A 27,559-nucleotide genomic window follows, 5' to 3' on the forward strand; every position below is an offset into this window, starting at 1 on the left:
AGCAAGAGAGTTCATCTGTTTCTAAGAAGTTGACATTTAACTCCATTAAAGGCAAGCGAAGCTTAGAGGGATGCAGGATTCCTTGGTTCAGTAAGAAGACAGATGAAACTCACTTTTATACTGATAATTACTGATGGTGATGCTCCAAAATACTTTTATGATGCCCTGAAGGCTGTTTATGGGCCAAAGACCTATGTGCCTCCCATCTACTGGGGACTGAGGGAGGGGACTGCATTGATTAAGGATAAAGACATGATCCTGAAGAGATGGATTAAACACTTCCATACTGTTCTTAACAATCCACCATCAATCAAAGTTGAAGCCACTGACCTTTTACCTCAGGCTGAAATCAATCCCTCTTGAATTGGTTATTGGTGCTGATTCTATTCCAGCTCCAAATGAGATACAATGAACAAGATTTGGGTTAGGACCTATTATTGGCCAATCAGTGAGTCAGAGTGAGTGGTTCCATTTGAATCCCATTTGGATTTATCAAAGCCTGGTTTACTGGAGTTGTGTTTCAAGAAATCATGAATGAAAACTTCATGAAACAAAAAAATTAATTGCCCCGTTTTCAGGGGGGAAAACTCCAACTCAGTGGTAATAGAATAAATAGATAAATAAGGAAGAAACAAAATCTAGCCCTTAAACCTCAAGATATCTTGTTAAATATAATATAAACATATAATATGAATATATATATATATCTCCTCATTGAGGTCAGAAGAAGCAATGCTAGCTCACTTTCTTTTTTCTTTTCTTTTTTTGCTGAGGCAATTAAATGACTTGCCCAGGGTCACACAGTTCGGAAGTGTTAAGCATCTAAGGTCAGATTTGAACTCGTGTCCCCACTAGTCCACTTTCAAGGGCTCTCTGAACAACTTTGGAATTGATTGGTGACATGGGGGATACTGACTCGGGACTGCCCAGTGTGGTGTGCCTACATCAAGGAAGGTGCTGTGCTCCCTGAGCAAGGCAGAATTTCAGTACCTCAAAAGAACTGTGAGAAATGCAAATTTAGAGACGTTTCCTCTGCGATGTTTACCTGGACTGTATCATTTGTGCCTGACCTGAGATTAGGACATTTCAAGTTTCTCTTGGTCTGAGCAACCACAGTCAGACACCCTGTACCCTAATCCCACCATAGCAATGTTATTTTGGTCCTCTCCAAGCACGAAGGACAACAAGCAATCTCAGAAGAGGTGTTTGGAGTGCCCAGGAAGTTTCCTCATAAATTGACTGAGCCTTGTGATCCTGTATTCATTGGCTGCTGGCAAATGAACGGTCCTCTCTGTTCATTCATTGAGCAGGAGCACAGAGTAAAATACTGAGCTGTCCAATTACTGGAATTAGAAATAGGGTGAAGGGCATTGGTGGTTTATGGGGTAGGTCCTGGTCCCCTCCTCATCCTGAGATGGGTCAGACCCTCCCATTCCTACCATTCCTTCCCCTCCACCTCCCTCCTCACAGCCACCTCTGTGGCCATCCACAAATGAATGGATGATTGCCCTCTCTGAAAAATTCCTGTTTTTTTTTTTTTTTTAAATGATAGCTAACGCAACATGACAAATTGGGAAATCTGTTTAAAAGAATTACACATATTTAACCTATGTCAGATTGCTGGCTGTCTCGGGGAGGAAGGGAGAAAAAATTGGAACACAAGACCTTACAAGAATGACTATTGATCCCAAAGAGAGGAGGGAAAGGGACCCACACGTGCAAAATGTTTGTAGTGGCAAGAAACAGGAAACTGAGTGGATGTCCAGCAGTTGGAGAACGGCTGGATAAATTATGGAATATGAATGTTATGGAATATTATGGTTCTGGAAGAAACGACCAGCGAGATGATTTCAGAGAAGCCTGGAGAGACTTATATGAACTGATGCAAAGTGAAATGAATAAAACCAGGAGATCACTGTACATGGCAACAACAAAATGATATGATGATCACTTCTAATGAACTTGACTCTTTCTAACAATGAGATGACTGATGTTAGTTCCAAAGATCTCTTGACGAAGAAAGCCATCTACATATAGAGAGAGGACTGTGGGACCTGAGTGTGGATCACAATATAACGTTTTCACTCTTTTTGTTGTTGTTCATTTGCATTTTGTTTTCTTACTCATTTACTTTTTTTTTTTTTTGATCTGATCTTTCTTGTGCAGCAAGAGAATTGTACAAATATGTTTATACATATTGGATTTAACATATATTGTAACATGTTTAACACATACTGGATGACTTGCCATCTAGGGGAGGTGATGGGGGCAAGAGGGGAAAATCTGAAACACAAGGCTATGCGAGGGCCAATGTTGAAAAATTATATCCGTGCATGTTTTGAAAATAAAAAGCTTTAAGAAAAAGGATGAATGTTGAAAACTCTCTTTACATATATTTGAAAAAAATACTATTGAAAATTTAAAAATAAACAAACTGATCATTTTTGTTTACTAACAGACTAACCATTTTACTCATTAACTCTTGATCTTCATAACAACCCTGGGAGGTAGGGACTGTTATTGTTCCCATTTTACAGATGACAAAACTGAGGCAGAGGTTAAGTGACTTGCTAGGGTCACACAGCTAGGAAGTATCTGAGGTTAAATTTGAACTCAGATTTTTCTGACTCTGGGCCTGGTGCTTTATCCATTCCTCCCAGGCACGGAAGCCTGCCCGCCTCCCATCCAATCAGTTGTCCGAGGCAACTCTCCGGGAGACCCTTTCCGTCTCTGCCCCTCAGCCTGATGCGCCTTCACCTGCCCCCAACTAGTGCAGCAGCTGCCGGGGGAGGGGGCGTATGTGTCTTCCTCGAGTCCCTCCCCCCGCTGCTCTATCCTCCACCCAAGTGTCAAAGCGAAGTTTACCACCCCACGTCCTGATTCAATAAACGTCCGTGGCTCCCTATTACCTCCAGGCTCAACCCTAGAACCCTCTGAAGTTCAGGTCCCTTTGGCGCCCGTCCTCGGGCTAGCTCTGCTCACACGTGCTGTGCGCTCTGCTCTAACCCAGGCCCCGGCCCCGGGCTGTTCCTCCGACACTGCGTCTCCCCGCTGGGCGTTTCCTCCGGCTGTGCCCCTCGCTCGGAACGCTCTCCCTCCTCACCCCCGCTTCCCAGCAGCCCCGGCTCCTGTCCAACCCCAGGGAAAACCCGGCCCAGCGCCAGGCCCCCTCCGGAGGAGCTCCCATTTACCCTGGTGCTATCCTGCGCCCCGTGGTGGCCCCTTCACTCCCATTGCTGCTCGGGCAGGGGTTGCCTTGCTTTTGTTAGGGGAAGGGGAGGGGGAGTCGAGGGAGAAATCTCCTCAGCACTTTAGAACAGTGATCAGGACTTTGTACGTGTTTGGTGACTCTGGGTCTCGGCTTTCCCTCCCGGGAAATGGGAATCACACTACTCCCCCCCTCCCCCCCTCCATCCGAAGTCAACGGGTCCTTGTGAGGAAAGGCCGAAGTTCCTCCCCGCGGGGCCCCCGGGCACATTCCCTGCCGGGCCGCTCCCCGGCCGCCTTCTCGGGCCGTCTGGCCCCGGGCGCCCCTGTTTGTCTTTCCAGCTGCTCGGCGTGCCTGTGGCCGGCCCGACGCTGCCAGCGGCCGTTCCCCTCACGTTCCCTTTTCTGAGGCTCTTTTAGAAGGCAGAGCCGCGGTCGGAGGCCGGCAGCACCCCCCGCGGGGGGGAGGGAGGGGCGCGGCAGCCGGAGGTGGGGGTGGCAGCCGGGCCGGGGGCAGCTCCTCCGGGGCGGGGCGCAGAGGGGGCGGCGAGCCCGAACACCGGGCCTCTGTCCCGGGCTGACGAGGAGCCCCGCTCTCCGCCCCGCCCGAGAGCCTGGGCCAATCTCAGCCACGTCGGGAGTCGGGAGAGTTAGGGTTAGAGTCTGGAGGCAGGGAGTGGGGAGGCAGGCTTCAGGGCGGGCGCCGAACCCTCGTCTCTTCTGACCTATCCGCCCCTCTCCCCTCCCTTTTTTGTTCCGGGGACGCTTGTAGAACGTAAGGTCCCCGAGGCCGGGGCTGTGTCCGGCTTTGTTAGCCTGGGATCAAACGGCCGTCTGACACACAGCGGGCCCCCAGCTTACAGCCTGACATACAGCGGGCCCCCAGCTTACAGCCCCCCACACAGCGGACCCCCCGACGTACAGCCCCATACACTGGGGACAGGCCCAGTTTACAGCCTGACACACAGCAGACACCCAATAAATGCACAAGGACCGATTAATCAAATCACTGTGCACAGGTGGGGCCCAAGAGACTTCATCACTCCACTGGACACGTGGAGTTTAGTTTTTCTCCTGGGCATCCAAATCTCCACAGCCAAGGACTAGGCCAAGGTAAACAACTGGAGCTCAGACAAGGGAACTGGCTTCTGGGGGATCCTGGATGATCCGGCCCAGCTTTCCCGGCTCTGTTCTTTCAGGCAGAGGTGGGGGACTAAGGGGACATAAAAGCAGCCAGTTAAGTCACCAAACTTTTTAAGGCTAGAGAAATCAGACTCCGGACTTTCTAAGCCCTGGGGATGCAAAGAAGAGCTTTTCTTTGTAATTTTTCTTTGTGTCAGGTGATCACAGAGTTTGGGGGGTGAGTAAAGCACATTAGGATGGAAAATGGGGAAAGGAGCCAAGTTCTGTGGGACTTTGAACGACGGAGGATTTTGTATTTGATCCTGGAGGCAATGGGGAGCCCATGAAGTTTATAGAGTAGGAGAAGACTTGTTCTGGCCTGTATTTTAGCAAGATTATTTTGATAGCTAGTGGAGGACGGAGTGGAATGGGGAGAGACTGGAGCAACTAGTGCCAGAGCCCAGAAGGAAGGAGGCTGCACCAGGCTCATGTGGCAAGAAGGCAGAATCAACATGGCCTGACAACTGCTTGGATATGGGGGAGGGGGGGTCCGAGTGAAGAACTGGAGATGACCTCGGGAGTAATAGGAAAATTGGGCCGAGGAAGGGAGGACTTGGTGGAGGGGAGGGCAGAGCCTGACCTCGGTTTTGGACACGTGGACTTTAGTTTTTCTCCTGGGCATCCAGTTGGAGATAGAAGCCTAGCGGTCACGAGAGGATGGGGCCGGGCAGTGGAGCTGAGAATGAGCAGCACAGACAAGTCCTGAATCCACTGGAGCCGTGAGATATGGGGGGGGGGGAGAGAGAAGTCCAGACCCCAGCTTCCTGGGGTCGTACCTGAAGGTCGGGGTCACCAAGTCCTGCCGTATTGTCAGGAAACGCTGCTACCTGTTTCACACACCTACATACCCGAGGCAACGTCCACATCCGGAGAGAGAAGGGGCAGGTTTCAGAAGCCGTGGTCCGGCCGGGAGAAGAGGAGCAGGGACAGAGGCACAGGATCCCGGAGAACGCGAGGCAGGGGGGCTGGCCAAGGAGACTGAGGAGGAGAGGTCGGGGAGGCAGGAGGGGAACCAGGAGAGACAGGGTCAGGAAAAGCTGGGGAGAAGAGGTTACCCAAGGGAAGAGTGACGGACAATATGGAGGAGACCACGTGGCCTTCTAGGGCTGATTAAGTATTTACCAGAGCGCCATGGGTGGGCCTTTCCTGCAGCAGGTGTTCCATTAATGAGGGGAGCCTGAACAGGGGCTGCACCTCTGATCTTGGATCCAGAGAGCCGGAAAGGCCAGACAATTCAAAGCCCTTCCCTGAGGTTAGTCACAGTTAGCTGAGCCCCGATAGCAGCAGGGCAAAGGATTTCATTTGGGAACCTCCCTTTCTGGAAGGAAAGGGACCCGACTCCCTAGACTTGTCCCTCTGGCCTTTGCTCACGAAGACCCGTTCCCAGCGTGTCTCCCCATGCCCTCATCACCTGCCCAGTTCCTCCTCCCCATCCTTTAAAGGGCAGCCCAGAGTAGCTGGGTGGTACAGTGGATAAAGTACAAGTCCTGGAGTCAAGAGGACCTGAGTTCTGATTCAGCTTTCAACATGATACTAGCTGTGTGATCCTGGGTAAGTCACTTAACCCCCATTGCCCACCAATAAATAAACCCCCTTATCTCCAGAGATACTCTCCTGTTTTTCCCCGATTGGTCTTAAAGGACTCTCTCTCCTCTTGGAGCTCAGTGACTGGGGGTATTGGGTGTGAGATGCACAGGCTTGGGCACATGGAGGAATGTCTCAGTTGTCTTTTTTGGTGTTATCTCTTCCCTAGACTGGGAAGGGCAGCAGTGCTCAGTTGGCCGCTCTGCCGGCCCTGGGCTTTGGGCGCAGCAGGCGTGCAAAGACTGTTTGTGGAACTGCCATCTCTGTCTCCCCCCCCCCCCCCCCCTGCGGGGGCCTCCCTAGTGTCCTTCCCTTCCCAGCGTAGGGGGTGGGCCAGGTGCTGCGGAGGGCGGAGCTCGGTCAGCATCAGGAGCAGGGGGCTCACCGGGAGCGGGCCGCCGACCTCTCTCTGCGCTCTGAGGTTTACGGCCCGGGAGGTGCAGGGGCTCGGAGGGGCCGGGCTGGCAGGAGGCTGGGCTAGATGCCCGGCAGCCCTGGGGGCGGGGGAGGCCGGCCCTGGTGGGGGGCGGGATTCTCCTCCCCCAAGGGCCGGGCGGCCGTGGGGCCGCTCTCCAGCCGGGTGGAGCCTCGCAGTCAGTGCAATAGCTCGGGACGGTCGGGACCGACGGCCGGGGATGCATCAGGGCGTGGGGACCATGGGACGCCGGCTCGGGGCTAACCCCCTTCGCGTCTTCCCTTTCCTCCTCCTCTTCCTCCTGCTCTGGGTGCCCACGGCTCGGGGTCAGGCGGCTCGTCGGGACCGGCGCCAGCTGGGGCTGCGGAGGCCGGGGGGCAGCCCGGGGAGCAGCCTCGGAGCGCCCGGCTACGTGGGGGCCAGTGAGCCCCAAAGCCCGCGCCGGGGAGTCGGCGGCAGCAGGAGCGCAGGTGAGGGACCCGCGGCGGACTGACGGGCAGGGGCCGGGGCCGGATGCGGGGAGCGGAGAACCGAGGGGGCGCGGCCCCGACGGGCGGGGACCGGGGCCAGATGCGGGGAGCGGAGAACCGAGGGGGCGCGGCCCCGACGGGCGGGGGCCGGGCTGGATGCGGGGAGAGGAGAACCGAGGGAGCGCGGCCCCGACGGACGGGGGCCGGGCTGGATGCGGAGAACCGAGGGAGCGCGGCCCCGGAAAGGGGGCCGGGCTGGGAGCGCAGCGGATGGGGAAAACTGGATAGGCGCACTGGAGGAGGCGGGCTGGGCACAGACACGGGCACAGGATGAGATGGATTGGGCACAGACACGCCATCGGCTGCGCTGGCATCGAAGGCACCGGGACTGTCGGGCGGAGCAGGGAAAGGCAGGAGAGGAGAAGCAGCTGGGGGGGGGGCGGAGGGGGAAGGGGGTGGCTGACTGCATCAGTGGCTCCTGCCCCGCGCTGACCAGCTGTGGGATCTTGGTCTGGTCCTTTCACCTCGGGGTGGGCTGAGGTCTGGCTAGAGAGGGGGGAGGGGTGTGACCTCCAGAAGGGAAGCCTTAGGGCACAGGATAGTGGCAGGGCAAGGGGGGTGGTGGGAAAAACCAATCTGGTTTGCTTCAGGGGAACGTGGGTGGGAAGCGCTAGAACTGATTTTCTATTTCATATTAATTGGAGTGAAGAGGGTTTAAGACAGACGGAGGGATTCAGGACCCCAAAAAGGTGGGAAGCTGAGGCTTAGAGGGCGCCATGGCTGGGCTCAAGCGGGTAAGGGACTGAGCCACAGGAGGGGGCCGGCCTTCTGGTGCTGCCTGGGGAGAGCCAGGACCGGGGCAGAGGCGGGCGCACAGAGGCCAACTGAGGCTCAGGGGCCGCCCAAACTTCTGACCAGCTTCCAGGCTGGACTGCCTGAGGGGGGCTGGTGGGAGGGAGGCTCACCCTGGCTCACCGGGAGCCCTGTAAGCTAAAGCTGCCCGAGATGCTGCCTGGAGGGCCCCATGCAGAGGCCTCTGACGGGTTCCCGAGACTTACAAGGTGCCCTGCCTGAGTCTGGCTCCCCAGAGCTGCCACCCTGGCTGCCGTTACTGCCCCTGCTGAGGTGGGGGAGGAACAGCTGAGAGAGGGTCTGTGGGGAGAAGCCCAGCCCCTCCCCCCTTCTTCAGAGACCACTGCTTAGGCTTGGGGTGGGGGCTGAGACCAGGATGCAGAACAGCCCCGTGCTCACTTGAAGGTCTCCTGGGGCCCAGCCAGAGCCCTCTCCTGAGCTCCTCTGAGGCGTCCGAGGGCAGCCATGGACCTCTGCTGACCCAGAGGAAGGCAGGAAAAGCGGGATTCAGATCCTGCTTCTGACCCCGACTGCTGATCCTGAGCTTCCTCTGCTTTCTCATCTCTGAAGCGCCGGGGCCTTCTTCCCTCCAAGGCTCTTCCAGCTTTAAAGGGTGTCTGTTCTCTCCCCCTGGGACAGAGCGCTCAGTAGCTTCATAAATGTTCTGTTGGCTTGGGCTCCACTTCGAGGGTTAGGTAGGCAGTGTGCCCCTGGGAAGAGCCCTCGCAGAGGGAGGTGAGTGGGGGAGTGGTCTTCGATATCTCCCCATGTTGCCGGCGGCTCACTCTTCCCCACTTCCATCTTGTCCGCACAGAGGGAGGGGGGGCAGGGGGGTCCTCAATATCTCCCCGTGTTGCCAGTAGCTCACTGTCTTCCTGGCTTCCATCTTGTCCAAAGAGAGGGAGGCGGGCGGGGGGGGGGGAGGTAAGTGCTTGATGTCTCTTCATGTTGCCAGTGGGTCACTGTCTTCCTGGCTTCCACTTTTCTTTTCCACGCAGAGGGAGGTGGGCGGGGGGGAGGTGGGTCCTCGATGTCTCCCCGTGTTGTCGGCCGCTCACTCTTCCCGGCTTCCATCTTGTCCGCGCAGAGGTCTGCAGGAGCCGCCCCCTGGACCTGGTGTTTATCATCGACAGCTCACGCAGCGTGCGGCCCCAGGAGTTCGCCAAAGTGAAAAGCTTCGTGGCCAAGATCATCGAGAGTTTGGACGTCGGGGCCGGCGCCACCCGGGTGGCCCTGGTGAACTACGCCAGCACCGTGAAGATCGAGTTCGGCCTCCGGACCTATTCTGACAAGGCCTCCGTGAAGCAGGCGGTGTCGCGGGTCAGCCCGCTCTCCACGGGCACCATGTCCGGCCTGGCCATCCAGACGGCCATGGACGAAGCCTTCGCCGTGGAGGCCGGGGCCCGGGCGGCCCCCTCCAACATCCCCAAGGTGGCCATCATGGTGACCGACGGCCGGCCGCAGGACCAGGTGGAGGAGGTGGCGGCCCGGGCCCGAGCGGCCGGCATCGAGATTTACGCCGTGGGGGTGGATCGGGCGGACATGCAGTCCCTGAGGACGATCGCCAGTAGGCCCCTCGACGACCACGTGTTTTATGTCGAGACCTATGGGGTGATCGAGAAAGTGACCTCGAAGTTCCGGGAAACTTTCTGCGGTAAGACAGAGGCTCAGCCCCTGGTAACCCCAAAGCAAAGGCAGTTCCCCTGTTGGCCATTCCCCACCTTTCCTTCTGCACCTTGAGTGCACCAGCTGGGTCCAGCCCCGGCAGTAGGGCTCCTCCCTCCTCTGGGCTCGGGGCGGCTAATGGGCCCGCAGATTTCTCAAGTCTCTCCCAGCTGTTTATCTGTCCGTCCTGTCTTTAGAATAACGTGCTCCTCCTGGCTCTGCCAGTTTACACAAGTCTTCTGAGCTTTCTTTGGATCCATCCATTTTGTTGTTCTTAGAAACCATCTGGCCCCATTTTATAGAAGGGGAAATAGAGGTCCAGAGTTGTCACTAGACTTATCCAAGGCCACAGAGTTTAGGTAGTCATAGCAGAACTTGACCCCAGCTCCAGTGACTCCAGGTTCCGGGCTCTTCCTGTCTGTCACTGAAGCAGAGGACTGGAAGGTGGAAAGGGCCATCTAGTAGCCAGCCCCCTCATTCTAGAGAAGGAGGTTGGGGTCTCACTGACCTGGCTGAGACCACACGGGGAGGAAGTGGCAACTGTGGGATGTGGAAACGCTCACGGTCCCTTCTTGTTGATGTTGATGAGGGGTCGGGCTCAGGAAGGGCTGGAGCCTGCGGAAGGGGGTGGGGGGGGAGGGGGACTGGATTCGGAGCAGATATGACACACTTAGCTCCCACCATGGGCCCCACTTGAGATGGGCGGCCCCTCCCTTCCAGCCAGAATTCGGGGTGCCCCCTTGTTCAGGAAGCGCATACCTTTGGGTTGTGGGGGCCCCCTTCTAGAAGGGGTGTCTGGCCAGCCCTGAAGCAGTGACTCCGATTTTATACCTTCCCGTCCCTCCCCCCTCCCCCAATCTTTTCGAGGGGAAAAGGAAAATCTCTCTTCCCTGCGCTTCCTTCCCGGTCCTCGTCTGCGAAGTCCCAAGGCCCCGGCTGCTGGCCCGCTTAGAGCAGGAAACTCTGTTTCCATCCCGAGAAATGGGGGGGGGGGGCGGAGTCAGCCGCGCCTCCTGTTTACAGGCAGGACCCTCGGCTGGAGCACCAGGGCCCCCGGGGCCGCTCAGTCCGGTACTCGGCCTTTATCCAGCGTTTGCTCCGCTCGGGCGCCGGGCTGAGAGACAGAGGCAGGCAGGGCCCGGCCGGAGATACTGCAGGAACCGCCGGGGCGGCCCAGATCCCGCCCGGCCAGCGCGCCCAAGCTCGGGGGAGCGAGTTCCAATTCAGGGAGGGGAAGAGAGACTTTCTGCACTACGGGAAGTCAGACGCAGAGAACGCTGGGGCACCGGGGGGGAGGCGGGGGCCGGGGGCGCACGGGGGAGCCTTCGGGGGACAGCCCAGGCTGCGGCCCCTCAGCTCCGGCGGGCCCCAGGGAGCCCGCGGCTCCCTCAGCCCTGCCAGCGGCGCCTCCACTCAGGCGGGGGCGTGGGGTGGGGGAAGGATCTCAAAGCCAAGGCGCTCCTCTCTCTGGAAATCGTCCCAGCAGCGACGTATCCCTGAAACGGGCCCGCGGGGGGCCGGGCTGGAGGGGAAGCCCCCGCGATCGCTCTGCCGCGGGGAACCTTCTTTGGGTACCTCGGTTTTCTGTCGCCTCCCGCTGTTATAGGGTCCCCTCCCCGGACCCCGCCCAGGGAGGCGCCCCTCGTCCAGGGAAGGGACGGAGATGGAGGGGAAAGATCAGCCAAACTGAGGAAAGCACTGAAAATGGCTGCGGTCGTGGCCAGTCGCCGCTCCCCCCCATAGTTGCTCCTCTCCCCTGTAATAGTCCTCCTCCCCGGCTTGATAAAGGAGGGCAGAAGCGCTGGCTCCCTTCCTCTCCCTTCCTCTCTCTGTCTCTCTGTCTTTTCTTCTTCTTCTTCTTCTTCTTCTTCTTCTTCTTCTTCTTCTTCTTCTTCTTCTTCTTCTTCTTCTTCTTCTTCTTCTTCTTCTTCTTCTTCTTCTTCTTCTTCTTTTCTTCTTCTTCTTCTTTTCTTCTTCTTCTCTTCTTCTTCTTCTTCTCCTCCTCCTCCTCTCCTCCTCCTCCTCCTCCTCTCCTCCTTCTTCTTCTTCCTTCTTCTTCTTCTTCTTCTTCTCCTTCTCCTCCTTCTTCTTCTCTCCTCCTCCTCCTCCTTCCTCCTCCTCCTCCTCTCCTCCTCCTCCTTCTTCTTCTTCTTCTTCTTCTCCTTCTTCTCCTCCTTCTCCTCCTCTCCTCTCCTCCTCCTCTCTCCTCCTCCTCTTCTTCTTCTTCTTCTTCTTCTTCTCCTTCTCCTCCTTCTCCTCCTCCTCCTCCTCCTCCTCCTCCTCCTCCTCCTCCTCCTCCTCCTCCTCCTCCTCCTCCTCCTCCTCCTCCTCTTCTTCTTCTTCTCCTTCTCCTCCTCCTCCTCCTTCTTCTTCTCCTCTTCTCCTCCTCCTCCTCCTCCTCCTCCTCTCCTCCTCCTCCTCCTCCTCCTCCTCCTCCTCCTCCTCCTCCTCCTCTTCTTCTTCTTCTCCTTCTCCTCCTTCTCCTCCTCCTCCTCCTCCTCCTCCTCCTCCTCCTCCTCCTCCTTCTTCTTCTTCTCCTTCTCCTCCTTCTCCTCCTCCTCCTCCTCCTCCTCTCCTCCTCCTCCTCCTCCCCTCCTCCTCCTCCTCCTCCTCCTCCTCCTCCTCTTCTTCTTCTTCTTCTTCTTCTTCTTCTTCTTCTTCTTCTTCTCTCTCTCTCTCTCTCTCTCTCTCTCTCTCTCACACACACACACACACACACACACACACACACACACAGAAAGAGACACAGAGACAGAGATAGAAAGACAGAGAAAGGCAGACAGAGAGACAAACAGAGACAGACAGAAATGACATCAGACATGGATTGGTCAGAAGCTCTTGGGGCTAAAGCTCAAGGAAACCTCTTTGGGCCTCAGTTTCTTCATCTGTAAAATCTAACCATGCACATACTCACTTAGGCCTGTAAAATCTTCACCTGACAGGACTGGTGTGAGGTAACTTGGCTAAAGTGACATTCAAATTGAAAACCAACCCACAAAGTGCGCTTGACCATTATTATCATTTAGTGGAATGTTCCCCTCTCTTAACGGGGAAGGAGCCAGGATTGTCAGAGTGAGTTGCCCAGGGCTCCCCTTGCAGGGGCAGGAGAGGAGAGATTTGCACCCAAGTTCTTGGATCCGGGAGCCACTGAACTCCCCGCTGCCATCCCCTGCTTCCCTTCGTCCTACGGCTAAATGGACGGTTAGTGGGACTGTGACGGAGATAATACTGCTAACAATAGCTCATGTTTCTAGAACACATGAAGGTCTCCAGAGCTGTGACTGAATCCCACGAGTACAGTAGTGTCAATATTATTCCCCTTGTACAGATGGGGAAACTGAGACCCGGGGTGCCTAAGAGACTTGTGAGTTTCCCCCAGCTAACAGGGGCAGGAAGGATTTCAGGTGGGGTGCAGGGCTGACCCCAGCATTAGCTCCTCTGGTGCCTGGGTGACAGGTCTCTGGGGAACAAGGAAGAAAAGTTCTCTGCTTATCCGGTACCATCACGCCCAGTAGACAGCCCTGTCTCTGGAGCCTTGAAGGCCAGCATCAATCCCGGCTTCTCTGTGGCTCAGTGTTCTGCTACAGGTCTGGAGCACCTGGAGCCAGCAGCCCTGGCACAAAAGGCCTATTTGTTCAGGGACAGAAAATGGAGTTCTGTGTGTGGAAAGGACATCGCCGTCCGCCGCCGGGACACCATGTGGTGCTCCGTGTCCTGGAAATCCCGCTCACTGAAAAGCCTCTTCTTGGGCAAATATTGGCTTGTCCGGGAGCCAGGAGCAGGGGAACGGGGCCCCGCCCGCCACAGGCACGCCAGCCTCAGACGGGCTCAGCTCACAGGTTCAGGTGCAGGAAGGAGGGCCAGCTGGCCTCCCCCTCAGAGCCTCTCCCTCAGGGCCTCTCCCTCCCACTGGTCGTCCCCCCTCCCCCCCAGGCAATTCAGGGAGGGGCTTGTTCCCCCCAGGTCCAGCACTCCCACGTGCTCACACGTATACTATAACAGGTATGTTCCTAATCTAGTCACATGCACACGCACTCAGACACTTCCAGTACATTCACACACACTGACATACATGTGGGCTCCCACTCACATACATGCTCACACTTACAATACATATGTTCACACACACAAGTCACATGCACACGCACTCAGACACACGCACGCTTCCAGGACATATGCGCATACATTTTTTAAACATTAGTGACATTTATTGTAAAAAATAATTGTTTCAGGGCTCCATGGCTTGATTTTGTTCTGTAGAATGCAGGAGTCCCAGGTATCTTTTAACTGTCAGACAATCTATAGCGCATGATGCACAATTAAGAAACGATTTTTCCAACTTGCCATATTTCTTCTGGTTTGTCACAGTCTTTCCCTCAAGCTACCACAGGTGAGCCTGTGAAAGTAGTAGCAGAATATGTTTTAATAAGAAATAGGAACCTTCTTACAAATGAAATGAGATTTCCTTCCTACGTACATTTATTATTTTTCTTTTTTTTTCATATAGTTTCTTTCATATTTATCTTCTTTTTTTTAAAAAAAAATAACTTTTTATTGACAGAACCCATGTCAGGGTCATTTTTTATATTATCGGTTGCACTCACTTCTGTTCCAACTTTTTCCTCCCTCCCTCCATCCCCTCCCCCAGATGGCAAGCAATCCTTTACATGTTGAATAGGTTACAGTATATCCTAGAAACAATACATGTGTGCAGAACCGAACAGTTCTCTTGTTGAGCCCAAAGGATTGGATTCAGAAGGTAGAAATAAGAAAAACAGAAATGCAAACAGTTTCTATTCATTTCCCTGTGTTCTTTCTTTGGATGTCGCTGCTTCTGTCCATCATTGATCAATTGAAACTGAGTTAGATCATATGCTCCTACATTGACACATTTATGTACCCCCACACACACACACTCGTGCACACATATGCTCACACTCACAATACACACATTCCCACACATACACACATACTGTATATATTTTTACACTGATACGCACCTACACACATATACTCACTTTTGCAATACATATATTCAAATACATACGCTCACACATATATCCATGCTCATCCATACCCTGCATATGCTCTCATGCGCTCTCATTCATAGAAACACACACAGATATTCTTTTACACACTCAGTGCATTTATTTACACACACATACACAAGTATGCCTCACACCACGCTCACAATATGTGGACTCCCCCCCACATACACACTTAATATACATCTACACCCCACATACCATCTCCCCCTCACACACACACACAAAGGACTCTACACTCAGCACGCGCTCGGTCCACAGCCACGTTCGCACACGCAGACTCCCAGCCGCCCCCAGGAGCATCCCGGCACAGGTCCCCGTGGGCGCCCTCCCGCTCGCGGACGTCTGGCGGACTGGCCGCGTTCCCGCGCGCGCGCTCGCCCCGCTTCCGTTCCCGTCTGCACACGCGGCCGTCTCCCCCACTCCGGGCCAAGAGCTCCGAGTCAATGAGTTTTCTGTGCGAAGTCTGGAAGCCTCCCGGGCCGCCGCATTCCGGCCCGTGAGCGGCATTCTGAGCCGCCGCCGGGGCTGCTGGGAATCACAAAGCTTCTCTTGAGCGCGAGGCAGGTGTCCCGGCGTCCCTGGGCCCGGGCCAGCGCAGAGGCGCTCCCCGGCCCTCGAGGAGGCCGGACCGGGAGAGGCTGACGTCGCCTCGCCAAACTCAAAGCCTCTTTCATTGCGTTCGAGGGAATCCAAAGGAAGTTTTATCGGATGCTTACAATGAATGAGGGAGGGAGGGAGGGAATGAAATGAAAAAGCATCGCTTAATGCCGAGTGCCGGGACAGCAGCAAAAAGCAAAGGCGGGTCCAGTCTCAGGCAGCCGAGCAACGCCTGGGCGGGGGGTGGGGAGGAGGGGGCATTGGTTGGTTTGGAGAGTTCCATGGGTGCTGAATCGGCAGGCACTCTGCTAAGCTAGCGAGGCAACAAGCATTTATTAAGTACCTACGACCCTATGATTTGCCAGGCACTATTTTATACAAAGAAATGGACCAAAAAGATCCTTCTCTTCTTCCCTCCCTCCTTTCCTCTCTTCCCTTCTTCCCTTCCTCCCTCCCTACCCCTTTCCCTTCCCTTCCTCCCTCTCTCCCCTCCCTCCCTCCTTCCTTCCCTTCCTTTCTCCCTCTCTCTCTTTCCTTCTTCCCTCCCTCCCTTTCCCCCTTCTCTTTTCCCCTCCCTCTCTCCCTTCCCTTCTTCCCTTCCTCCCTTCCTCTTTTTCTTCCTTCTTCCCTCTTTCCTTCCTCCCTCCCTCCTTTCTTTCCTCCCTCCCTCCTTCCCTCCCACCCTCCCTCCCTCCTTCCTTTCCTACCTCCCTTCTTCCCTTCCTTCCCTCCTTCCTCCCTCCCTCCCTCTCTCTCTTCTTTCTTCCTTTCCTTCCTAGAGCTCACAGTCTATCTAAAAGGAAGACAACATGAAAATAACTGTAAAAACAAGATTTTTTCCAAGACAGTAAACATTTATTAAGCACCTACTATGGGCCACCTACTGTGTGAAACACTAGGGATACCAAGAAAGGCAAAAGACAGTATCAGACATTCATGGCAGAGTAGTTTTAATTGTAGAAACCTGGAAAAATCTAGATGTTCGCAGTAAGGGAAGGGCTGAAGGGATCCTGCTCAGGGTCCCCTGGTATGTGATTGAAGGTTCTTGATTGGCTCTGGACCCCATCTGAATGCTCAGCTCTGTCAGCTCATCCTCTGTTCTCGGGACTTCTGGTCCACTAATCACAGTCGTGATACAGTGTTATTGGGTTAATGGAGCCATAGTGGGAGCAAAGTGGTGCGATGATTGTCTTTCTCTCCCTGTTGGAGATTTGGAAACTGAGGATCAAAGGAATGAGTGAGGCGGTTGGCTCAGGGGAATTCCATAGAGAGCAAATGTGGGAGCTTGGACTTGAACCCGAGCCCGGAATTTTTTCTATTGCTTGATCTTGCCTTCGTGAGCCTCTACTTCCTCATCTGTGAAAGAGATGATGATAAGAATGGCTTGATTTCCTGCAGGCTGCGGGGAAATTAGATAGAAGAATCATAATTAGAAAGAAAAAAACAAAATATATGGAACATATGGAAAGATCCAACCTTGATTCACCAGCTTAAATTGAAATGAATAGAGCCAGAGAAACAGCACAGATGCATTGTGGTCGTTGAAGAAGAAAATGGTAAAGCTGAGTGGATAAAGGAGGCTGAGAGGGAGATGGGGAGAGGGGCAAACTGGGTTCAGAGTCATAATCCCCGCTCTGTCAGAGGATCCCAGGGAGGTCCTGGCAAATCCCAGACTGTGGAGTTCTGTATCTCCTCTGTCCAAGAGAGATCTTCCCGGCCCCTGTTTGCTTTACTGTCTAGAGATCTGAAGTTGGAAGGGACTTCAGAGGGTGGTGTAGTGGGGAGAGCATTTGATTTAGAGTTGAGGAATTCAAATCCTGCCTCTGACACTTCACCATGAGGTGACCATCAGCAAATTATTTATGTACCATCTGTCTCAGATGGAGGAAGGAAAGTGACTGATTGTTTAATAGACGGGAAGAATTTGAGAGGAACGGAGGACAAAGCGTGGTACAGTGGAGAGAGAGACACAGAAGGAAAAGGAGAAGGGAAGGGGGGAATAAGAGAGTGGAAACGGGGAGGGGAAGAGAAGAGGGACGGATAGGAAGGTAACAGAGGGAGGGAGGCAGGGGAAGAAAGAGAGAAAGAGAGGAGGATCAAGTGTCAGAGGATCTGGGTTTGTGTTCAGCTGTGCTAACTGCTGTATCCTGAGTGATTTTCGGGAAGTTACTGTATCTCCCTAGTCCTCAGTTTCTTCATCTATAAAATTAGGGCCTTAGACTAAATGACCTTCAAGCTCCTGAGACATGAACAGCATCTCTTGAACATCAATCTTTTGTCTTCTATGGTTAAATTCAGATTTGGGGAGCAGTCACCCTGGACAACAGCCTAAGCCCATGGTCCTTTGGAACACATCATTCCATCCCTTCCTGTGCTTTCTGGTGGGCACAGTCTTGGGTTATTGCCGTGTCTTTTCCTTTGTATGTCTCCTGCTTGCAGAACTTGTTTCGGAATTGAATTGTGAAATTTCGCCTTTTTAGGACTTGGGATTTGCAGCCTTGGATTTTTTTTCCAGGAGGTAATTATTAATTCTTTCAGTTGCCATTCAGAAGTTCAGGGTCGTTCTTTTCTATTTTCTTCATTTTTCTTTTGAACTGCTCGGGAACAGTGTGTTGTGGCTCCACATTTACCTCAGATTCCCAGAGTTCTCTGCCTCATGAAGCCTTGCGTCATTTCCCAGTATTTATTTATTCGCAGATGCCCGAATTCATCGATTCCATCTGGAGGCCAGATTTCCTCCTGTTGCCGGTTTTCCCTGAGGATGTGTCCATTTATGTTCATGGTGTTTGAGTCCTCTTCTTCCTGAAATCTTCCATAATTTCAGTCTCCCTCTCGCCAGGACTTTGTCATTCACTTTCTGACTCCTTCCCCTCTAAGTTGTGTTTTTGGGTGCTGGATCTCAGAGTTTTAGCCTTCTCCCACTTTGGAAGATTATAGGTTTCCTTCCTAACGTAGGCAGTTAGAACTGGTCCAGATCATTGCGCTGCTCTTTCCCTCCCCCTCGGGCCAGTGCTGCCCAAGCCCTGCCCCCACTCTGCCCAGAGCCCTGTCCTGGTGACCTGTCCCTCTGTCCCCAGCCTGAGCTTCGTGTCTCATGCTCCAGGACTGTCTGCTCCGGAACAGTTCTGCTCTTGTCGCTCTGGCTCTGTTGGCGAGCCTCCTGTCCGGGCACCGGCACTTCAGAACTTTGCAGTCCTGGTGCTACAGGCTGGTGAACCCTGGCAAGTGCTGCTCCCGAGGGACTTTCACAGCCTGAGCAGGTCCCAGCCTGGAACCAGGGTCCCGAGGTGCTAGACAGAGGGAGGGAGGATCAGAATATGGTCTTTTGTTGGGAGCCTGCTGCTAGAGCAAGCTCTACGCTGATAAGGTGGCCAGTGGGGAGAGGACTGAGTGAGCTCCGTGTAAGACCTTTTCAATCCCAGTTTCCTAGGCAATGGAGCCAGCTGAGGCTGCTTCATCCGGGAGCGGGGCTTTTATTTGGGGAAGGCCTGAGAGGTCACGGGGAGCGCAGGAAATGTCCCGTCCGCCATTTTGTTGCTCATACAATCCGAATAACCTCTCTTACGTGGGAACAAAGGAAGCAAAGGACTGCTTGTTATCTTGTTAATGATAGCTAACGGAGACCCCCCCTCTCTTGGCTAGCTCTGGACCAGTGTGCACTGGGCACCCACCAGTGTGAGCACGTCTGCGTAAGTGATGGAGGTGGCGCCCATCACTGCGAGTGCAGCCAAGGCTACACCTTGAATGAAGACCAGAGAACTTGCTCAGGTAAGAGTCGTGATTGACTCTCCGTTAGCAGGAGGGGAAGAGGGGCCCTTGCTCCGGGCACATCTGCAAGTTGGAAGCTTCCCGTGGGGTCCTGCTGTGCAGCCAGGTCTGCCCCCGTCGGCACCAAGGGAATCCTGGGAGAGGGTTGGAATCTCGTGCTGTTGACCGAGATCGGGAACCATGCAGTCCATCTCCGGTTCTAGAAGACGGGACATCTGGGAGAGAGGGATGATGTCAGAACCGGGAGGCTCCTCTGAATAAAGAACGGAAGTCAGAATTGGAAGGGGGGGGCAAGGATTTATTAAGCACCTACTGTATGCCAGATACTGGGCTAAGTGCATTACCAGTATCTCACTCAAACCTCACAACAGCCCTGGGAGGCGGGTGATACTATGGCCCCCATTTTGCAGAAGAAAAAACTGGAGCAAAGAGAAGTTAAGCTGCTCAGGGTCACTCATCTAGTAAATGTTTAAGGCCAGATTTGAACTCGGGGCTCCAGGCTCTATTCAGTGTCACCCCGAGGCATCACTCAGGGCCCTAATGGCATATCTGGGAGGGACTTGGAGGGCATCCAGCCGGCCCTCTCAGAGGTGGCAGTGCCCAAGTGGTCAGTGATGGGCGGGACAAAGCCCTCGACTTCAGGGCGCTCCCCGTCCTCGTGGCTGCCTCCTGACCCGCGTGCCCGTCTTTTGGCAGCTATTGACAAGTGTGCCCTAAACACCCATGGGTGCGAGCACATTTGTGTGAGCGAGCGTGCCGGCGCCTACCGCTGCGAGTGCTACGAAGGCTACTTCCTGAACGAAGATAAGAAGACCTGCTCAGGTGAGGGGCCGGGCGGGGCCAGCGCCCCCTAAGCTCCGGGGGGGCCCGCTCTCTCTGCGCACCCTCCGCGAGGGCTTCTCCCGTGCTGACCTCGTGCTGGGGCCGGCAAGGGGATGTGTGCGCTCTGGGACACCCGGCTCCCCGGGGGCTGTGAGGGACGGTCCCCTGCGCCCATCCCTCTATCAGCCCTGCCCCTTGATCCAAAAAGGCAGCCTGACGGTGGGGAAGGGGCTCGGGCCGGGAGAGAGGAGGGCCCTCAGCTGGGCCCCACACCTCCCGGATCACCAGTGGCCCCGGACCCTTGGAGGGCCTCAGTTTTCTCATCACAATGATGGGGCAGCAGGAGTTGCCTCCCTCCATCACAGTTGTGGGGAGGGGAGTATGTTGGGATGAGGAAAGCTTAGAGAGAGTGTGAGTGTGTGTGTGTGTGATTGTCCATGTAGGGTCACAGGCCACTGATGGAGGGTCCTGGGCAGCCAATGTCAGAATGTTCCCAGGGTCGGAGGGCTCTCGGGGGCGGCCGTGTCAGCGGGTCTGTCTCTGCCCGGCTGCTCTCACGCAGCCAGTGCCCGGCCTCCAGCGCCCTCTCCCCCCACGGTGACAATCGTGTGCTCCTTTCTCTCCCCGCCCCCACGTGGCAGCTCGGGACAGGTGCGCCCTGGGCACCCACCAGTGTCAGCATATCTGTGTGAGCGACGGGGCGGGAGCCCACCACTGCGAGTGCTACGAAGGCTACAGCTTGAATCAGGATAAGAAGACGTGTTCTGGTAAGAGCCCCCCACTCCTTCCCTCCCCGAGCTTCACCGGGGGCCCCTCAGCTGGGTGAGGAGGCTTTCTTAAGCACCTACTGTGTGCCAGCACCGGGCCAAGCACTGGGGGGTGAAAGGCTGCTGATGGCAGGGGCTCAGCCTGCAGCATGGCGGGGCTCCCGAGGGGCTTGATCCCGGGCGCTCTGGGAGGACCCTGCCCTGAGGCGTTAAGAAGCAGGACAGCCAGAAGATGGCGCCATAGGGTGATGGATGGGACAGTCCCTCTCTGGCCTAGGTCTTTGGGGAATCTAGAACATGATTCTAGAACATGGAGGCCTCTTCCTGAGAGTGCGCCTTGGGTCCAGGTCCTTTATTTCTCTGGGCCTCAGTTTCTGAACCTGTAAAATGGGGGGAGTCAGACAGGAATACTTCTCAGCCCCTTCTAATTCTAGATCCTCTGGGGATGAGAGGGAACAAGATGAGCCTGAGTGGGAGAACTTCCGGAGCAAAGGGCAGGTTCTGGCCCAGTCAGAGGGTGGAGGGGGGCGCTCCAGAGGACAGGGACAGCCCTTCTTCGCCATGACAGTGAGGGGGCCACCATGGTCCTGACCGGAGCACCGGCTCACACCCGGCTGGGGGGTCCAAGGAAGAAAAGGGCGGGGGCTTGGCCTGGAAGACTGTCTCCACTTGAGTGTGAGGATGTGTGTGTGTGTGTGTGTGTGTGTGCGCGCGCGTGTGCGTGTATCTGAGTGAGTGCGGGAGCGCGTTGCGTGTGCGGGGCTCGGACACGTGCGTGGGAGTGAGTGTGGGAGGGTCTCTTCAGCCTCTCAGGGGGGCGGGCTCGGCTTCACCTGTCCGCGTTTCTCTCCCTGCCCCCGCCCCCTTGCGGGCCAGCCGACAATCAGTGCGCCCTGGGCACCCACCGCTGCCAGCACCAGTGCGTGCCCGCCGGGCCCGGGGCTTACCGCTGCCGCTGCCGCCCGGGCTACAGCCTGCAGGGAGACGGGCGCTCGTGCGCAGGTGAGCTGGGGGGCTGGAGGGGGGGGAGGAGATCCTGGGGGGAGGGGCAGGGGAGGAGGAGACGCTGGGGGGAGGGGGAGAGGGCGGCTCCAGGTCTGCGGGCTTGCAGGTCTGCAGACACAGGCTCCCCCTTCCTCCCTCCCCGCCTCCCCCCCAAAGGCCGGGGAGCTCTGAGTGAATGGCCCTGAGGTGGAGGACTCGGAGCCATTTAGTCTGAGGAGAGGCTGGAAAGCAAAACGGGTGCTGAAATCAGGAAGCCCTGAATTCAAATCCCAGCCCAGGTACTTACTAGCTGCCTGACCCTAGGCAAGTCGCTTTTCCCTCAGTTTGACTCAGTTTCCTCATTTGTAAAATGGAGAAAATAGCACCCGCCTCCCAGGGCTGTTGTGAGGCTCCAAAGATGGTTGAGTGCCCAGCCCAGTCCTAAAGGCCGCCCTGTATCTTGCCCACAGCTGTGGAAGAAGCCCGGAGACTCATTTCCACGCAGGATGCCTGCGGCTGTGACGCCACCCTGGCCTTCCAGGAGAAGGTCACCTCCTACCTGCAGAGACTTTCTGCCAAACATATCCTTTATGTCCCCTTCTCCTCCCCTCTGATGCAGTTGAGGCTGCCATTCATTTGGCCGGTTAGTCAGGTGACTGATCAACACGCATTTATTAGGCACCTAATGTGTGCCGGGCACGGGGTGGGTATGCATATACTGTGTGCCATAGGAGGACAAAGGCGATGTAACCTTTCTCTCCGTGGGAGGGCTGGCTGGGGAGGGGCCGCTGTGCAGGAAGGCCTACCTGACAGGGTGATGGAGGAGGTGGGGAGGGAGGGAGGGAAACGGGCTCCTGTAGCCTTGGGGATCCAGAAGGCCTTGGGATAGAAGCTGGCGCTGAGTCTTGGTGGAGGCTCTGCCCTCTGGGAGGGGAGGGGAGGAGGGACCACTTGTTGGGAATGGCCCAATGGGAGCTCCCTGAGGGCAGGACCCGCGGCCTTTCTCTCTAGCATAGGCCTGAGCCAGGTTGCCCAGTGCTTGGGGGTGATTAATTCCAGACAGAGCCGAGAGATGGGACTCAGAAACCAGGAGATGGGACTCAGGAACCGGGAGATGGGACTCAGGAACCGGGAGATGGGACTCAGAAACCGGGAGATGGGACTCAGGAACCGGGAGCTGGCCCAAGGGCCATTTGTCTGGACCTTAGTGCCCAGGGAGTGCCGTGCCATGGGGTGGGAGGGGCAGGAGCCCAGCCTCTTGTAAAGGTCAAACAAGGGAGACTCTGGGATGTTTCCGGGGTGCTCTGCGGCTGGAGACACAAAGGCCACAGCGGACAGTTCCTGTCCCGGGAGTTTACTTTCTCTGAGACGAAGACAATTACATGCGAAACAGTCATTTTCCAGAGGGAGGGGGATGGGGCAGGTTAGCTACTGGAAATGGTTCGGGAGCTGTCCACTGAAAGGAGCCCCTTCTGAGAGGGAGGAGGAGTCTTCTGGTTTTGTTTTTTTTGGCAGAGATTCCGCAGGGTCCACACCACAGTGCCCCAAGTTCTTAGTGCAGAAGGTGCTAGATCCCGATCCTTTTGGTTCTCCTGAGCGCTAGCTTTTTGCAGGTATTCCTGTGCAGGCTGTGAAGGAATAAGTCCCACAGGAAGCTTACGAGGCCGCGGCACTTACATTCCCGGGCCATTGTGGGGCAAATCACGCCTGTTCTCCGGCCCTCAGTTTGTCACATCTGTAAGATGACGGTTGATTCGTTATGGCCTCCGAAACACCTTCCAGCTCTAGTTCAATGGTTTTTTGATTCTAGGAAGGCTTACCTCCCAGGAGAATGGGTCCTCTTCCTGTTCATTCCTGTTCACTCCCTTTGGAAACTCCCAAATAGCATAGTTCATGCTCCATTCACGTTCAGCCATAGCAGCGGCATTTACTGGCCGTGGCACCTACAGTGGCAGGTTGTCCAGAGAGCCCCCTCTAAGTTAGTCTGTTTCTGAACCCCACAGACACCTCCCCAAACGTCCCAACTTAGGCCCGGTCCCCAGCCCACCCTTACGAGAAGCCCGGGTTTACAGCACTGCTGGTATGCTGACACAAGGAAGAGGTTGACAGGCGCTGTCCATTTTGGGGGTTTTTATCCCCTCTAGCCTCAGGAGAGTTGATTAGAAAGTCAATATAGATGAACATGGAATGGAGAGACTTCCAGGGACAAAAGGCCCTCTGCTTTCCCAGTCCCGATTATATGTCCAGATCCGTGGGGTCCCGGCTTTCTCCCCTTGGCAGGTTGTATAACACTTCAGGGCAGATGTCTGACTTGGACGGTTGGCGCTGGCAGAGGAGAAGTGCCGGCCTGTACTTCGAGTTTCCTTGCATTCCTCCACTGAAAGGCGCTCTTCAGGTGTCACGTAGTAAAAATAACAGAGGCTTTCCAGTGTGGTTTGTCAAGGCGGACTCGGGTTACCAAACAGCCGGGAAAATGTGATCATAAATTCAGCTTTTCCAAAGCTCTTGCCATAAACGATGTTGACCTTAACAAGGAATTACTTGACGACATCTTGGAGAAGTTACAAGTCAACGATCTGAGACAGGTCCGCCGCTAGAGCTGCCACCCTTGCCCCCTCAGGAGGCTGACAGCGGGCCTGCGGGGATTACGGGGCCCTGGTCGCTGGCGTGCCAGCGCCGTTTCCCAGCCACCAAAAACATCATTGAGTAAATATTAAGATGAATTTCTAGAGACCAATTCTTTTTTTTTTTTTTTTCTTTCCTTTTTCCTTCAAGCAAAAAGCAACCCACGGAGAATAACTGGGAGTTTGCTATTCAGCAACACTGCTTTTAAAGCAGCCTGTTGCCCAAATGCTTTTCAGTTTTACTCCATGCTGGGGCAAGCTCCCTTCCCATTTCTTGAGAGTGAGATAACCGAGCCCCTTAAAAAGAAACGCCAAATGCTTTCTTTTCCAGAACCGTGTCTCTCTAAATGAAAGTAAAAAAGCTTCAAAATAGTACAATGAGAATGTTCTCACTAGAGATTCAAGTTTTTGAGACATTTAATTCTGGAATGATACAATTATACTAATAAGATAAAACAAAGTGGCCACTTTAACATTGGAAACTTTTCATCTCTTTTGTTTTGATAGTATGTGTCCTCTATACTTATTAAAGTGTTTCTTTTTTAAATTGTTATCTACATTTCAATGTCTACTTTATCTGAGCAGATGAAGGAACTCCAAAAGGGAACCTAGACCGTTTGCTGAGCTTACACAGCTTGCTCAGTCTTTTCATCTAGTCTGTCTGTTCCTATAATTGCTTGGTTGTACACATTCTGAAGACAAACACACAGATAAGTGTTTTTCTGCACTAAAGTCATTCTTGTGGTCCATCAGGCCCTCACTTGTATCATGATGCTCAATAAGACTTGTTCAGCTGTGATATTGGGGCTCTCGGTCCTTGTATCCAAAAAAAAAAAAAAATCTAATCATAAACTCCTTGGATAGAACCTTTAAATCTAAGAATAACATGGAAGTTATGCTTCTTTGTGGCTTTGCCTCATAACTACAGGCTAGCAAAATTCTGTTATTATAAACATTTTTTGTAACTTATTACCAATATAATTTAAAAAAATCTCTTGTTATGATTTTATTAGTATAAATTGGCTCAGATGCATTTTTGTGACCACATCTTTTGTATGTGGAATATTGTAAAGTATTCTAGATCATTTTTAATTATGTTGTATGAGTTGGTCTGTTATTTTTCAAGTGAATTGGATTCTCACCTGAACTTATATGAACTTTAGAAGAATAAACATATAACTTGCTTGAGCCATAGATGTCATTTGTGCTTTCTCATGATGCTCACTGCTATCATCAAGAGTGTGGTGAATAGAGGCTTCCCAGAGAGCCAGCCTGGATTCTCCTGATGCATTCTCTCTCTCTCTCTTTTTAATATTTTATTTTATTTTATAATAACTTTATATTGACAGAATCCATGCCCGGGTAAATTTTTTTTTTTACAACATTATCCCTTGCACTCGCTTCTGCTCCGATTTTCCCCCTCCCTCCCTCCACCCCCTCCCCTAGATGGCAAGCAGTCCTATATATGTTAAATATGTTGCAGTATATCCTAGATATAATATATGTTTGCAGAACCGAGCAGTTCTCTTGTTGCACAGAGAGAATTGGATTCAGAAGGTAAAAAACAACTTGGAAAGAAAAACAAAAATGCAAATAGTTCACATTAGTTTCCCAGTGGTCTTTTTTTTGGTTGTAGCTGCTTCTGTTCATCATTTATCAATTGAAATTGAGTCTTTGTCAAAGAAATCCACTTCCATCAGAATACCTGATACATTCTCTTACAAGGTGTGGAGTGAGGTGAGCCAGGATAGGGCAAGGGCAGGATTCCTTTTCTATGGTCCCCTCCTAATCCACTTGGCTCAAGGCCAAAGCAGACCAGATCAGGGGAATCTGGCTGTAAAGGGAGAGGACAGGCTCTGCAATTCCCTGGATCATTTTGCTTCAGCTCCAAAGCTCAGAGGATATTAATTAAGTGGCTCTATATTCTTCTATCACTCAATAAACACATACCTGTGACCTGAAAAATGCTTAAGAGAGGATGCAGCAAATCATAACTCCTATGATACTCTAATCAGTAAACATTTACTGAGCATTTCCTATGTGCCATAGAGATGGAAGTTGATAAGATCATCAAGTGAAGTACTGTCAAGGGGAAAGATAAAAAGGCCCAAGAGCGAACCCTAAGGGAAACCTATGGCTAATGGGCATGGCCATAATGAGGATCCAGCAAAGAAGTAAGAGGAGAAACCATTAGAGAGGTAGGAGGAGAAACAGGAAAGAGTGATGGTTCTGAAAACTTAAGAAACAAGAAGTATCTGGGAGGAAAAAGTGACCAATAGTGTCCAAGACTGAAGAAAGATCAAGGAACAGGAGAACTGAGGCAAGGCCACTGGATTTGGCAAATGACATTGTCAATCTCTTTGGGAGAGCAATATCAGGGGAATGATAAGGTGGAAAGCTAGATTGTAAGAAGTTAAGAAGAAAGTGGAGGCGCTGCCTTTTGAGAGAGTTTCACTTCAGAGGGAAGGAGGACCATAGAACCAAAAAAGGCACATTATGCAGGGATAGAAGGGTCAAGATAGGATTTTTTTCAGGATGGGGGAGATTTGGGCAAGCTTGTGGACATGAGGAAAAAAATCAGTAGAGAGGGAGAGGCTGAAGATAGTGAGAAAAGGATCTGCCAGACAAGATCATCTGGAAGAGAAGCTCTTGTGAGGTAGAGGGCCAACCTTGGTTACCTCATATTACGAGACAAGGATAAAGGAGGGGAGAGGGGTTGAAGGCACCTGACAGGACATGAGAAGGAAGGGAGAAGAGGAAGTTCATGGAGGATGGCCTCAAAATTTTTTTGTATGCAGATTATCAAAAAGAGCATAAAAAAGGGAAAGAGACCCACATGTGCAAAAATATTGTAGCAGCCCTTTTTGTAGTGACAAGGAACTGGAAACTGAATGGGTGCCCATCAATTGGAGAATGGCTGAATAAATTATGGCAGATGGATGTTATAGAATATTATTGTTCTATAAGAAGCAATCAGTAGGATGTTTTCAGAAAGACCTGGAGAGACTTCCATGAACTGATGCTAAATGAGTAGAACCAAGAGAACATTGTACACAGCAACGGCAAGATCATGTGATGATCAACCCTGATGGATGCTGTTCTTTTCAAGAGCAAGGTGATTCAGGCCAGTTCCTGTTAAGTTCCACGTCTGGGTGAAAGGGCAGGTCAATTTTCCGAGAACCTCCACAGCTGTGGATTGTTACACTTGAGGGAGTTTCTGGGCAGCCTTTCCTGACACAGGTGTTGCTGGTGGACTGGGAATGAAATAAATTGGAGGCAGAGGGAAGAGGAAGGAGGTCAGACAACGCAACACTCTCTCAGCGGGGAGGTCGGAGAACAGCAACTGCCTCTCAGTCTCCTTCTATCATCATCATCTCATAAGATAACAATTCCAGGTACTGGTGTCTGGATTCTGGAAACCACGAGAGCAGCAGATAACAAGCTCCAATAGTCTTGTGATAGAGAGAGCCATCTGTATCCAGAGAGAGGGCTGTGGGGACCCAGTATGAATCACAGCAGAGTAGTTTCACTTTTTTGTTGTCATTGGCTTACATTTTGTTCTCTCTCTCTCCTT

At 53.4% G+C, this 27,559-nt stretch overlaps 1 protein-coding gene across 1 annotated transcript; it reads left to right on the forward strand.

Annotated features, from left to right (window-relative positions):
- The first annotated feature begins 6,554 nt into the window (after nt 1–6,554).
- Nucleotides 6,555–25,173, forward strand: MATN3 (matrilin 3). Its single transcript, XM_051974098.1, has 8 exons — nt 6,555–6,858; nt 8,798–9,364; nt 18,663–18,788; nt 19,485–19,610; nt 20,252–20,377; nt 21,254–21,379; nt 21,832–21,942; nt 23,903–25,173. Exons 1-8 carry the CDS (start codon nt 6,609–6,611, stop codon nt 23,956–23,958), a joined length of 1,488 nt encoding a protein of 495 aa, XP_051830058.1. The 5' UTR covers nt 6,555–6,608; the 3' UTR covers nt 23,959–25,173.
- The last annotated feature ends 2,386 nt before the right edge of the window (nt 25,174–27,559 follow it).

This window comes from Antechinus flavipes, chromosome 2 (assembly GCF_016432865.1).
Source record: "Antechinus flavipes isolate AdamAnt ecotype Samford, QLD, Australia chromosome 2, AdamAnt_v2, whole genome shotgun sequence".
Classification (NCBI taxonomy): Eukaryota; Metazoa; Chordata; class Mammalia; order Dasyuromorphia; family Dasyuridae; genus Antechinus; species Antechinus flavipes.